The sequence below is a fragment of the Rhamphochromis longiceps genome, linkage group LG14 (genome assembly GCF_057381845.1).
Source record: "Rhamphochromis longiceps isolate RC_006_pf linkage group LG14, R_longiceps_female_GT1.1, whole genome shotgun sequence".
Classification (NCBI taxonomy): domain Eukaryota; kingdom Metazoa; phylum Chordata; class Actinopteri; order Cichliformes; family Cichlidae; genus Rhamphochromis; species Rhamphochromis longiceps.
Window position 1 is genome coordinate 41,638,054 of NC_140570.1, and position 13,103 is coordinate 41,651,156.

At 51.9% G+C, this 13,103-nt stretch overlaps 1 protein-coding gene across 2 annotated transcripts; it reads left to right on the forward strand.

The window, feature by feature from the left end:
- The first annotated feature begins 595 nt into the window (after positions 1-595).
- Positions 596-12,336, forward strand: abcf3 (ATP-binding cassette, sub-family F (GCN20), member 3). Of its 2 annotated transcripts, XM_085380374.1 has the most exons (21): positions 599-782; positions 1,207-1,354; positions 1,438-1,514; positions 3,779-3,834; positions 4,591-4,688; positions 4,761-4,883; positions 4,962-5,228; positions 5,354-5,434; positions 6,531-6,590; positions 6,668-6,724; positions 8,181-8,203; positions 8,281-8,336; positions 8,675-8,875; positions 9,254-9,330; positions 9,411-9,455; positions 9,536-9,668; positions 10,147-10,235; positions 10,629-10,720; positions 10,803-10,935; positions 11,675-11,762; positions 11,844-12,336. In XM_085380374.1, the coding sequence occupies exons 1-21, from the start codon at positions 710-712 to the stop codon at positions 12,000-12,002; spliced, it is 2,136 nt and encodes a 711-aa protein (XP_085236500.1). In that variant the 5' UTR covers positions 599-709; the 3' UTR covers positions 12,003-12,336. The 2 variants fall into 2 exon arrangements, with proteins under 2 accessions (XP_085236501.1, XP_085236500.1); XM_085380375.1 differs by lacking the exon at positions 8,675-8,875 and having other exon boundaries at positions 596-782.
- Positions 12,337-13,103: the final 767 nt, after the last annotated feature.

Here is a 13,103-nt window from a genome sequence, read left to right on the forward strand (position 1 = left end):
GCTGTAATACTACAACAGATACAGCCCAGTGCTTTGTACAATACTGCTACTGATACCACAGTACTATAACTATTTAATGCAATAATACTATTAACAATGTAATACAGTGCTTATAATAGTATAATACTGCTGGCACGCTACCATACTACTGCTAATACAGCAGTAATACTTGTCGTACTACTGTAATTCCCAGCTTTGTTGCGGTGAGCAGATCTCTGTACTCACTCATGTCGTTTTTATTATAATTTAATAAACAGGAGGAGGAGGTGCTCAGTGAGCAGCATGGACATGAGTCCATCACAGGGATAGCTCAGAGTCACAGAGGCTGAGCAGGTTTGAGCATGTGCAGAGGATGGCGGCTGAAGATGGAGCTGCCAGGCGGGCGGAGGAGAGGAAGATCTGAGAGGAGGCTCATGATGCAGTGAAGAAGAAGAGGAGGAGTCGCCGCCCTGCTGGCCAGCAGAGAGAATGCAGGTTTACGCTTGAGGGTTTTTTATTGTTTAGTTTATTTTATTTAAAATGACGTAACATCCTGGAAAAGTCAGGAATTCAGACAATAACAGGATTTTTTTTTCTTAAAAAAAGAAAAGAAAAGCAGGGGCTCCTTCACCGCTGACGTCAACCGCTCCACAAACGTCATCTCCCAGAGTTCACAGCGCTGTCGCATACCGGCACATGCGCGTCCAGGCGGTGTTCGGGGTCGGCTATCATGGCGACGTACGTGGACATCCTGAAGAGCGAGTTTCCTGAGATCGACGCGGAGCTGTTCGACTACATCACAGGTGAGAGGCCGGGCACCGGGCCGCTGTCCGGGGGGAGCGAGCCGCTGTCCGCCGGCCCGGAGCCGACGGGGGTTAGCCTGACAGCGGCTGCTCTTTAGCCAATGAGCTAACGAGCTAACCGGGTTGACAGCACTCAGAGCAGGGACACCGGCTAGCACGGCATAACCCGGCACGCCTGGACCTGAACCTGGGTTAGCACGGCCTGAGAGATCCACAGGTAGCGGAAACACGGAAGCAGCATTAGAGGAAGCAGAAACCCTGAGACTCAATTATTGATCCTGTGATTGATCCAGCCCAGAGGCAGCTGGTGGGGGCTCTGACATTAGGAGGGTTTCCACCAGCTTCTTCCTCGTGGTGTGTGAACGGGAGCAGACACGCAGCCTGGAGCTGCTGGTCCTCCTGCTGAGGTGTGTTTGTGTTTCAGGGGTTCTGGATGGCGGCGGGGCGGATTTCGAGGACAGCGAGGAGGTTTACGAAGCGGTCGGCGGCGTGCTGCAGGAGGTGTCAGCTGACAGTAAAAACGAAGATGACATCCGAGACATCTGTCTGCAGATGTTCAACACGCTGAAACTGTGAGGACTGGGTGGGCGGGGTCTGGGCCGTCGGGAGAGGTGGCGTGCTAATGTGAAGGTGTGTGTGTCTTTGTGTCTTTCAGAAACCACCACCGCGGCGCTCAGAGGCAGGTGCTGCTGGACGCTCCCGTGCAGCTCTCCCAGATCTCTGCAGACAGCGGTAAGGTCAACACGCCGAGGAGCACGCACACACACACACAGGCTGTAAGAGTGCAGAAACCAAACACACTCCTAACACGCACCTAACCAGAACACACCGTGTGTGTGTGTGTGTGTGTGTGTGTGTGTGTGTGTGTGCGCGCTACCAATCAAAAGTTTGGACACCTTCTCATTCGATGGTTTTTCGGAGTAATGTAGCAAAGAACAACTCTAAATATGTTTATATTTTAGCTTCCTCCCTTTGCTTTGTTGACAGCGCTGCAAACCCTCGGCCTTCTCTCAGTGAGCTTCATGATGTAGTCACCTGACATGGTTTCACCTCACAGGTGTGCCTGTCAGGGTTCATTTGACAGGTTGGTGCACAGCTGACAGCCTGTTTGACAACTGCTGGAATTTATCTTATGGCAAGAACCAATCAGCTGAGAGAAACAACAGTCCATCATTACTTTAAGAACTGAAGGTCAGTCAGTCCAGAAAACTGCTGAAACGCTGAATGTGTCCCCAAGTGCAGTCACAGAAACCATCCAGCACTGGGATCAAACTGGCTCACACGAGGACGCCCCAGGACAGGAAGACCAGGAGTCCCCTCTGCTGCTGAGGAAACATTCATCCGAGTCACCAGCCTCAGGAATCACAAGTTAACAGCAGCTCGGATCAGAGCCCAGATAGATGCCTCACAGAGCTCCAGCAGCAGACACATCTCTGCATGTTCAGAGGAGACTGTGTGAATCAGGCCTTTGTGTCAAATAGCTGCTGAGAAATCACGACTAAGGAAAAGCTACAAGAGAAGAGATTTGTTTGGGCCAAGAAACACAAGGAGTGGACGTTAGACCATCTGTGCTTTGGTCTGATGAGTCCACATCTGAGATCTTTGGCTCCACCAGTTCATGTCTTGTGAACTGATGGTCTCTACATGCATGGTTCCCACTGTGAAGCATGGGGGAGGAGGTGTGATGGTGTGAGGGGGCTTTGATGGTGACACTGTTGGGGATTTATTCCAAACTGAAGGCGCACTGACCCAGCATGGCTACAACAGCATCCTGCAGCAACATGCCATCATTTATTCTTCAACGGCACAATGAGCACAAACACAGCTCCAGGCTGTGTGAGGGCTCTGTGACCAAGGAGAGTGATGGAGTGGTGCGCCAGACACAGGCACCTAAACCCAGTGGAGATGGTTTGGGATGAGATGGAGCGCAGAGTGAAGGCAAAAGGGCCAACAGGTGCTCAGCATGTCTGGGAACTCTGTTGGAAACCATTTCAGGAGACGACCTCACGAAGCTCATGGAGAGAATAGAAATATAAAGCAAAGGGGGGCAATTCTGAAGAATGTAAAACTAGGGCTGAGTATCGTCACTGTGTCAGTTTTGACTCAGACAGTCAGAAATATTCTAATTCTGATCATTTATCAGCACACATCCATGTTTCATATCTGTGTATAAACCAAAGCTGACACTGAGACTTCATCAGAGGTGTGAGCATCACAGCAGGTGTAACTGAGGATCCAACAGAGAAACATGAAGCAGGTTTTCCTGTTCTGGCTTTTTATAGCAGAAAACCTTAAAAATATTCTGCAGTCGATCAAAAACTGAAGCAAACCATGAATCAACATGTGAACATGACCTGATGAGGTTTGATTACAGACACAGCTGAGCAGTCATTTGTTTCCATTCGTTCAGTTTGAACAGCAGAGACGAGGCTTTGCTGTCAGAGGCCGACAGCACTGAACACAGCAGCAGACTGGTGGCTAATAAACAGAGAATAATGCAGGAAGCAGAGATTTGATGGTAAACTGGTCTCTGAGTGCTGAGAGAGAGAGAGCTGTGCAGGAAGTACAGCAGCCAAAGTCAGAGGGAGCTCATGAGCATGGTTATCAAACGTGAAGCGCAGTTTGATCTTCTTTTGCTGCTGGTTCAGTCAGTGTTGGTCAGAGTGACGAAACCTGCAGCTTCAGGATCTGTGAGCCGTCGACTCTCAGCAGACGAGCTGCTGGAACAGTTCATGCTGGGTCTGACAGAAAGGTCACACTTGGACCTCTGACCCCTGTCCACCTTTGAAAGCAGCAACATCGGGCACGTGAGCATCAGATCTGGACCAGGGAGCATGCAAGAAGCTGGGCAGGTCTGATGAATCACGTTTTGACTCAGTCAGTTTAATGTCACGTGTGTGCCCACTACACCTGCTGTCTGCGAAGACAAACGCCATTAATATTATTACTTATTGATGTCATGTCATGTATTGATCTGCCCGTTTCCTTCTCCTCAGTTTCTGCAGCCAAAGACGCTGAGGGGATCTGGATGATGAGACGTGCTCAGAACACGGTATGTACCGGAAACCTGGGAGACTCGTTCGTGGTGACGTTAGCCTGGCTGCGCGGGACAAAGATTACAGCCTCTGACTAAAAAGTCAAAAAAGCCGTGATGGACGATCATCAATAAGCCTTCGATTCAATCAGCAGATGATTGATTTAGCACTAGCTTTAGCCTGCACGTGTCCGGGTTTGGTCACCAGCATTTGTGTATCGACACGTTAGTCTGCCAGTCAAACGAGATGGATGGAAACGTTCAGCACAGACGAGAGCCAATCAGAACTGAGTTGTGTAGAAAGGTGTGACGAATGTGGAAGTGGTCCAATCAGAAGCGACCTTCCTGCGCAGTCAGGTTCGATCTGCCCAGGAAACAGTTCAGCTAGCTTCCTGTTTCTCACAAAACGCGACAAAAAGGAGCAGCGACACATTTCACAGTGGATGTGATGAAAACACGGCCACTCAGGGGCAACGCGACAAACTGGAACGTCCTGATGCTGCTTCGACTAAAACCAGAAGAAAGTAGACGCCTAAATTACGACCAAAGCTAAATGAACACATGACAGATGTGAAAACCACATGAGCTCCTCAGACTGTCGGCAGAGTCACGAGGAGGCGAGCTGAAGGCGGGGTTGGGTCTCATCGGTCACACTGCGAGTCTGAACGCTCCGCATTAAATGCAGCGTGGCGTTCTGGCCCGCTGCTCTCGGCGGGACCTGTCTCTCAGGTTACGGCAGGTGTTACTGAGCGCTCCTCTGCTTTCTGTCTTCAGACGGTCGACGCCAAGAAGCTGGAGAAAGCCGAGGCGAAGCTGAAAGCCAAACACGAGCGCAGGAGCGAGAAGGACTCGCAGAAGGCCTCCAGCCCACTGTGAGTCCACCGTCCACCTGTCATCACCTGCACACACCTGTGCCCCTCTCACCTGTCCTCCTGTTTCCTCAGAGTCCTGGAGGAGGCGTCGGCCAGTCAGGCCAGCAGTAAGAAGGACAGCCGAGTCGACCAATCGGGGAAGAACCGCAGCTACGACATCCGCATCGAGAACTTTGACGTGTCCTTCGGAGAGAGGTGAGCGCTCGGAAAACACCAGCGGGGGCGCAGCGGGGTGGGACGGCTCGTTTTCTCACACTGCCGTTTGTGTCTCAGATGTCTGCTGCAGGGGGCGGAGCTGAGCCTGGCGTCGGGCCGGCGGTACGGCCTGATCGGCCGCAACGGCCTGGGGAAAACGACACTGCTGAAGATGCTGGCAAGTCGCAGTCTCCGTGTCCCGGCTCACATTTCCATCCTGCACGTGGAGCAGGAAGTGGCAGGGGACGAAACGTCGGCGCTGCAGAGCGTCCTGGAGAGCGACACGGTGCGGGAGGACCTGCTGGGCGAGGAGAGGAGGCTGAATGCTCGCATCGCCAATGGAACGTAAGAAAAACGCTCTGAGGCGTGACTCGCAGAACATCTCTCACATTTAATTCAGCTAATGAGAGTGCAGCAGGCGGCGTGTTTGTCCAATCAGCTGCAGCTGTCTCTGATGCGTGTTGTTTCAGTGCCGACGGGATGGAGAGCGTGCGGCTGTCCGAGATCTACGGAAAGCTGGAGGAGATCGAAGCTGACAAGGCGCCGGCCCGGTAACTATGACAACCGCACCGACACGCTGGTGTTCTTCTTCACTGGTGTTTTTCCCTGCAGCTGACAGGAAAGATTTCTCCTCGTCCTCTGCTGTGATCCTCCAAGGCGGCGGCGTGTTCGAGGCTCTGTGATAAAGTCGTACACGTCCGTGAGCTCGATAATGCTGCTATTACCCGGCCGGCAGGGAAAAAGACGGGTGCCCAGGTACACCGCGTTAAATCAGCCCCGCCCACAGAACACAGTGCGTAACCACAGAGTCTACGTCGGGCTGGAAAACGTTGTGAAGCCGCCGTGATTATTGGGATCCAGATGTGAGAAAACAAGTCTTAACGATGAGCCAACGGTCGGCGAGAGCAGGGCTGACGTGCAGACAGCTCGGTGGAGGCGATGAGTGCGGCTGCAGGCTGACACAGCACCCGACGCAGCGCCTCAAAACATGGAAAACCTTTAAATCTCCTGATGAAGTGAAAGTTAAGGCGGCGCGGTGGTTCTGGGGTTAGTGCTGCTGCCTCACAGCAGTCTGCAAGGGTTCCGCCCATAGTCCAGTCACATGATGTCAGGTTTGCCCCGACATAGGCTCCACCCCCACCGACCCTGAACAGATGGAAGTTAAAGGTCTAAATCCGGCCCCTTGTGTGTTCAGACAGCAGTACGAGCCTCTCGCTGATCATCAGGTCACTGAGCACGTGTGACGTCTGAGCGTGTCCGTTTACCTGTGTGATGAAGGACGCGCTTGAGAATCGAGAAGCTAGTCAGCACAGATGTGGTGATGAATTTGTAATCGTGAGGTCGATGGTTTGATCCCCGGCTCCTCAAGTTCACCTCTGTGTCTCGGGTAGAGGGCAGGTTTATGAGGAGTTTAACCAATAAGATGCATAAAAGCTGGTAGACCCGCCCACTGAGCACAAAGCCTCCATCCAGTCGCGTTCGTACCTCAAGTTAGACGTGAAGTGCTGTGAGAGGTTTTCACCAGCAGGGGGCGCCATGGCGAGGCTTCGCCTGCTGCTGATGTATCTACTCAGAGGACAAACACCGGAGAGGGTGTCGGTTTGAAACCCACAGACTAAAGAAGCTGTTATTCTCTCGTCCAATCAGAGCGTCTGTCATCCTGGCTGGTCTTGGATTTTCTCCCAGAATGCAACAGCAGGCCACAAAGTGAGTCACATGTTCCCCCCCCCCCCCCCCCACACACACTCCTGTTTAGTGTCATGCTGAGTGTGTTTTCTCTGCAGGGAGTTCTCTGGAGGTTGGAGGATGAGACTGGCACTGGCCAGAGCTCTGTTTGCTCGGTAAGTGATGCACACACAGTCACACACACACACACACACAGTCACACACACACAGTCACACAGAGTCACACACACAAAAAAGAGTCACACACACAGAGTCACACACAGACGCAGAGTCACACACACACACGCAGAGACACACACACACACAGAGACACACACACACACACACACGCAGAGTCACACACGCACACACACAGAGACACACACACACACAGACACACACACACACACACACACACACACACACAGAGACACACACACACAGACACACACACACACACAGAGACACACACACACAGACACACACAGACACAGACACACACACACACACAGACACAGACACACACACACACACAGACACACACACACACACAGAGACACACACACACAGACACACACAGACACAGACACACACACACACACAGACACACACACGCAGAGTCACACACACACACACACAGTCACACACACACACAGAGACACACACACACACACACACACACACACACACACAGAGACACACACACGCAGAGTCACAAACGCAGAGTCACACACACACACACAAACACACACACAGAGACACACACACACAGACACACACACAGACACACACACACACACACAGTCACACACACACACACAAACACACACACAGACACACACACACACACACACACGCACACACACAGTCACACACACACGCACAGTCGCACACACGCACAGTCACACACACGCACAGTCACACACACACACACACACACAGTCACACACACGCACAGTCACACACACACGCACAGTCACACACACACACACAGTCACACACACACAGTCACACACACACACAGACACACACACACAGACACACACACACACGCACAGTCACACACACACACAGACACACACACACACGCACAGTCACACACACACACAGACACACACACACACGCACAGTCACACACACACACACACACAGTCACACACACACACGCAGAGACACACACACACACACGCAGAGACACACACGCAGAGACACAGACACAGACACACACGCAGAGACACACACACACACACACGCAGAGACACACACACACACACACGCAGAGACACACACGCAGAGACACAGACACAGACACACACACACGCAGAGTCACACACACACGCAGAGACACACACGCAGAGTCACACACGCACACACGCAGAGACACACACGCAGAGACACAGACACACACACACACACACGCAGAGTCACACACACACGCAGAGACACACACGCAGAGTCACACACGCACACACGCAGAGACACACACACACACAGTCACACACACACACACACACACACAGTCACACACACACACACAGTCACACACACACACACACACAGGGTAAAGATGACGGGAGTCTACAGATCGATGCTCAGCTGATGATTTCTTCTTCTCTGGTTTCTTTTCTGCAGGCCCGACCTCCTGCTGCTTGATGGTGAGTCACACCTCCCTCGCTGCAGCTGTGATGGGAGGAGGAGGTCTGTGACGTATTCTCCATGTTTTGTGTTTCAGAGCCCACCAACATGTTGGACGTCAGAGCTATTCTGTGGTTGGAGAACTACCTGCAGGTAAGGTTAGCCTCTCTCTGCAAACAGCGGCCTCGCTCACAGACGTGTGCGTGAGTGTTTCTCTCACACATGGATTCTTCTCACCTCAGTTTGTTTACACATCCTGACGATGTCACCTCACGTCCTGATAACGATCCCTGTCACTCAGTGTTAATGCTGGACGTGTTCAGACCACATTGATGAAAACAGGTCAGCCTGCTTCCTAATGAGGAGAAACTGGGGCGTGGCCATATTCAGACTGTAGGTTTAAAACGTTTGTGCGGTGGTGTCAGTGAACGAGGCAGGCTGCGTCGGTTATCTCAGCTGCACTAACCTCATAAGTCATCCCTCCCCTGCAGACCTGGCAGTCCACCATCCTGGTCGTCTCCCACGACAGAAACTTCCTGAATGCCGTGGTCACAGACATCATCCACCTGCACTCCCAGAGGCTTGACAGTTACCGCGGCAACTACGAAAATTTTATTAAAACCAAAGAGGACCGACTGAAGAACCAGCAGAGAGAGTACGAGGCCCAGCTGCAATACAGACAGCACATACAGGTACACACAGGTACAGACAGTACAGACAGGTACAGACAGTACAGACAGGTACACATAGGTACAGACAGTACAGACAGGTAGAGACAAGTACAGACAGGTACAAACAGGTACAGACAGGTACAGACAGGTACACACAGGTACAGACAATACACACAGGTACACACAAGTACAGACAATACACACAGGTACAGGCAGTACAGACAGGTGCTCCACGGTATGCCTGCCTTGTTGGTGTCTTTTCGTTGTTTCATGTCAGTGACTCAGTGCGTCTGTAGGACGTGCTGCTCACAGACAGCTTGAATCACAGACTGTCTGTCAGGTGATTCTGTGTCACAGAGCTGATGTAGTTTTGGTGAACGGCTGCTGTGTGTCTTTCAGGTTTTCATCGACAGATTTCGGTACAACGCTAACCGAGCAGCTCAGGTGCAGAGTAAACTCAAACTCCTGGAGAAGCTGTGAGTGCTCCTCGCCCTCCTCGCCTTGATCTGGTGTCTGTGCTACCTGTCTGTAAGCTAATGCTTGCTTTCTCCCGCAGACCTGAGCTAAAGCCCATCGAGAAGGAAATTGAAGTCACGCTCAGGTAAGAAGATGACCTCTGACCCCCAACGATCACTGTGGCAGTAAAGCTTGGACTGGCTGACATGCTGTGTGTCGCTTCAGGTTTCCAGATAACTTTGAGAAGTTATCTCCGCCCATCCTGCAGCTGGATGAAGTCGAGTTTTACTACAGTAAAGACCAGCCGCTGTTCTCCGGACTCAACCTGTCAGCTGACCTCGACTCTCGGATCTGCATCGTATGTGTGACAGCACTGTGTCGTGAACTTCACGGTCTTATCACCATGGTGACCTCACGGTGTCGCCACGGTCAGCGTATAGTGCTTTACAGCTGACGGCAATGAGTCAGCAGAGGGCGCTGTGCGGGTGGAGAGACCTTCAGGTGTGGCTGGCTTAGCTGGCATGGCTCCAGGTTAGCTTGTTAGCTCAGGGATGGACTGACAGGCCGCAGAGCGTCAGGTCTGCACTGTACCGTCAGACACGAACGTTGGCGAGCGTCTCCTGAACACGATAGGTGGCTCCACCGGGTGGTGTGATGCAGCAATTACAAACTAATTATTGACTAAGATGAGTTCTCAAAGAGGCATGCACAGATATCAGTACTCAGACAGGAAGTGAGCACTGGGCGCCTCTGCAGAGTGAGACATGATTCAGAGGTACAACAGGAAGTGCAGTCATTAATCAGCTCGCTGTTTGGGCTGTTGTGTTTCTCGGCAGGTCGGTGAAAACGGTGCTGGTAAAACCACCGTCCTCAAGTTGCTGATGGGCGAGTTGACCCCGGTCAACGGAGTCAGGCAGGCTCACAGGTAAGACGACCAGTGGACCAATCAGAGCAGAGGAGTCTGTTGGTTGCATCTTATTGGATCTGTGTACACTGTGCAGGAAGCCTTTCTTCCTCTCCACTCGCTCTTTAAGGGACTGCCTGCGCTGTTTTTAGGAAGCTTTAACATTTTCTCCCTCTTGGCTCCTCCTCTTCCTGTTTCTACCTGTGATGTGTTCCAGCCTTTGCACCTGTTTCATTCTTTGTTTCCGAGTGCTCCGTTCTGTTTATCGGACCTACGGGTTCAGACTGAGGACGCGCCATTGTTCATGCGCTGTTTGTGGGATCTGCTCGTGCTCGGAGCGATTGTCAGCGAGTGCTGATAATCGAGGCGCGCTCGCTAATCTAAACATGCCTGCTGCTCATCTTTTCGCCTCAGGAACTTGAAGATCGGTTACTTCAGTCAGCACCATGTGGACCAGCTGGACCTGAACGTCTGCTCTGTGGAGCTGCTCCTCAACAAGTTCCCCGGTAACTATAGCAACAGCGCCATCAACAATACCATTGGCAGCTCCACGTCGCGCTCTGATGGGCTGCTGCGTTTGCATCACAGGTCGGACCGAGGAGGAGTACCGCCACCAGCTGGGAGGTTACGGTATCACGGGAGAGCTGGCCACGAGGCAGGTGGCCAGCCTATCAGGAGGACAGAAGAGCCGCGTGGCCTTCGCTCAGATGACCATGCCATGGTAACTGGATGACTGAATGTAGTGTAAAGCGCTATACAAATACAGGCCATTTACCATTTCTTCAGAGAGTCCAACACAGGGGCGGAGCTAGACTGTTGACACAGAGTGGGCGGGACTAAAAAAATGTTAAAATGATGCAGCCATAGTGTTTCCACAGGTTTGATGTAAGTAAACATAGAGGCAACAAACCTTCCTTTAAATACGATGTCTATTAGAAACACACGGCAGTCATCAGTGTGTTTGTGTTTTTGCTCCATCTGCTGACTCTGCAGCACATTTAATGTACAGTAAGTCTGATGGAAGAGTTGAGCTTTGCAAAGACACGAGACTGAAGAATGAAACACGTCCTTCAGTTTCCTTTTAATAACGAGAGCGCTGAACAAAATGTTGTTGGTAAAGACAGATCAGAGCGTGTGTGTGCCTGTGTGTGTGTGCCTGTGTGTGTGTGTGTCTGCCTGTGTGTGTGTGTGTGTGTGTGTGTGTGTGTGTGTGTGTGTGTGTGTGTGTGTGTGTGAGACATGTCTGGAAGAAATCTGTCAGACTTCATCATCACTGCTGTGGCTGAAGGACGGAGCAGGCGGTGCTGAGGATGCAGTCACACTCTTCTCAAAGCGCTCGCTGTTGAAATCTGACGTGGCTGGACGTGACTCCGCCTCTTCCTGTGAACGCACTCCCAGCTAGATTGATTAACCTGTTATTGTGGTTTTGATGGTGATGATGTCATCTTTGTGTCCTCTAGCCCAAACTTCTACATCCTGGACGAGCCGACCAATCACCTGGACATGGAGACCATCGAGGCGCTCGCTAAGGCTTTGAACAAATTCAAGGTGTGTGTGTGTGTGTGTGTGTGTGTGTGCGTGCGTGCGTGCGTGCGTGCGTTCTCACCTGTGTGATGTCACGTGTTTCAGGGCGGGGTCATCCTGGTGTCACATGACGAGCGTCTGATCAGGATGGTGTGTAAGGAGCTGTGGGTGTGTGAAGGCGGGAAGGTGCGGCGCATCGACGGCGGGTTCGATGAGTACCGGGACATCCTGCACGAGCAGTTCAAGAAGGAGGGTTACCTGTGACGCTCCACCCACTGCTTACTGACCGTACCCACCACTGACATAACCACGCCCCCTCCATTATGATGTGTCGCAGCAGCTAATCGGCATCTAGAGCGGACCGGAGGACTTTTTCTTCTCTGAACTCTCACCTGCTGCTCAGGTGATCTGCTGCAAGCTGATTGGCTGCGAACTCTGCGGGGAGAGGGGTCACCCAGAGCGGCTCGGCGTTTATTTAACGAGTGAACCTGTCGTCTGTCTGTCGTCTCAGCTGATTGTGTTTTGTATGGCAGCGGTTTCCTGCGAGCTGATGTCACAGTGACATCAGACACAAAACAAATAAAAGAATCATATCACGCCTCCGCCTCTCTCCTTCACTCCGGGGTGGGGTTGTGGTGGGTCGTGGGCGGTATTTAACTGTGCCAGGCAGTACTCAGAGGTGCCACCGGATGGCGCTCAGGAGGAGCAGATCTGCTCTCAGGAGTGAAGTTTTTACACGTTTATCCTAAACGTGGCCGTGCTCACTGCTAACGAAACGCTAGCTAAGCAGTGACAACAAAACATGTCCGCCTGATAAAACCAGTGGTTAAAGCGAGGTGAAAAATGTGATTTGGTATTTTTGTTTTTAAATGGTACCGTGGAAATGTGCTGGGCGGTTACAGATGGCAGAGCTTTATGAGCTGTGTTGAGCTTCACAGCGGTACGACACCCAGAAACCCTCACAGGCACGAGCGATCCAGCGAGCGCGAGCGATGACGCAGAGCTGCCAGGGTTCAGCTGCTTTCTCTCTTTCTGTCTCTCAGACAAACTTCAGAGCGCCGAAGAGGGACAGGACAGCAGAGGGAGGGGAAGACCTGCAGCAAACCGCGGGTCGGACTCGAACCTGGGCGCATGTCCAGAAAAAATCTACAGAGTTAAACTGCAGGAATGTCTTAAAGACATAAAGACCTGGATGGCCGCTAACTTTCTGCTTCTTAATTCAGATCAAACTGAGGTTATTGTACTCGGCGCTGAAAAGCTTAGAAATATGGTATCTAAGCAGATTCTTACTCTGGATGGCATTACCTTGGCCTCCAGTAACACTGTGAGGAACCTTGGAGTCATTTTTGACCAGGACATGTCCTT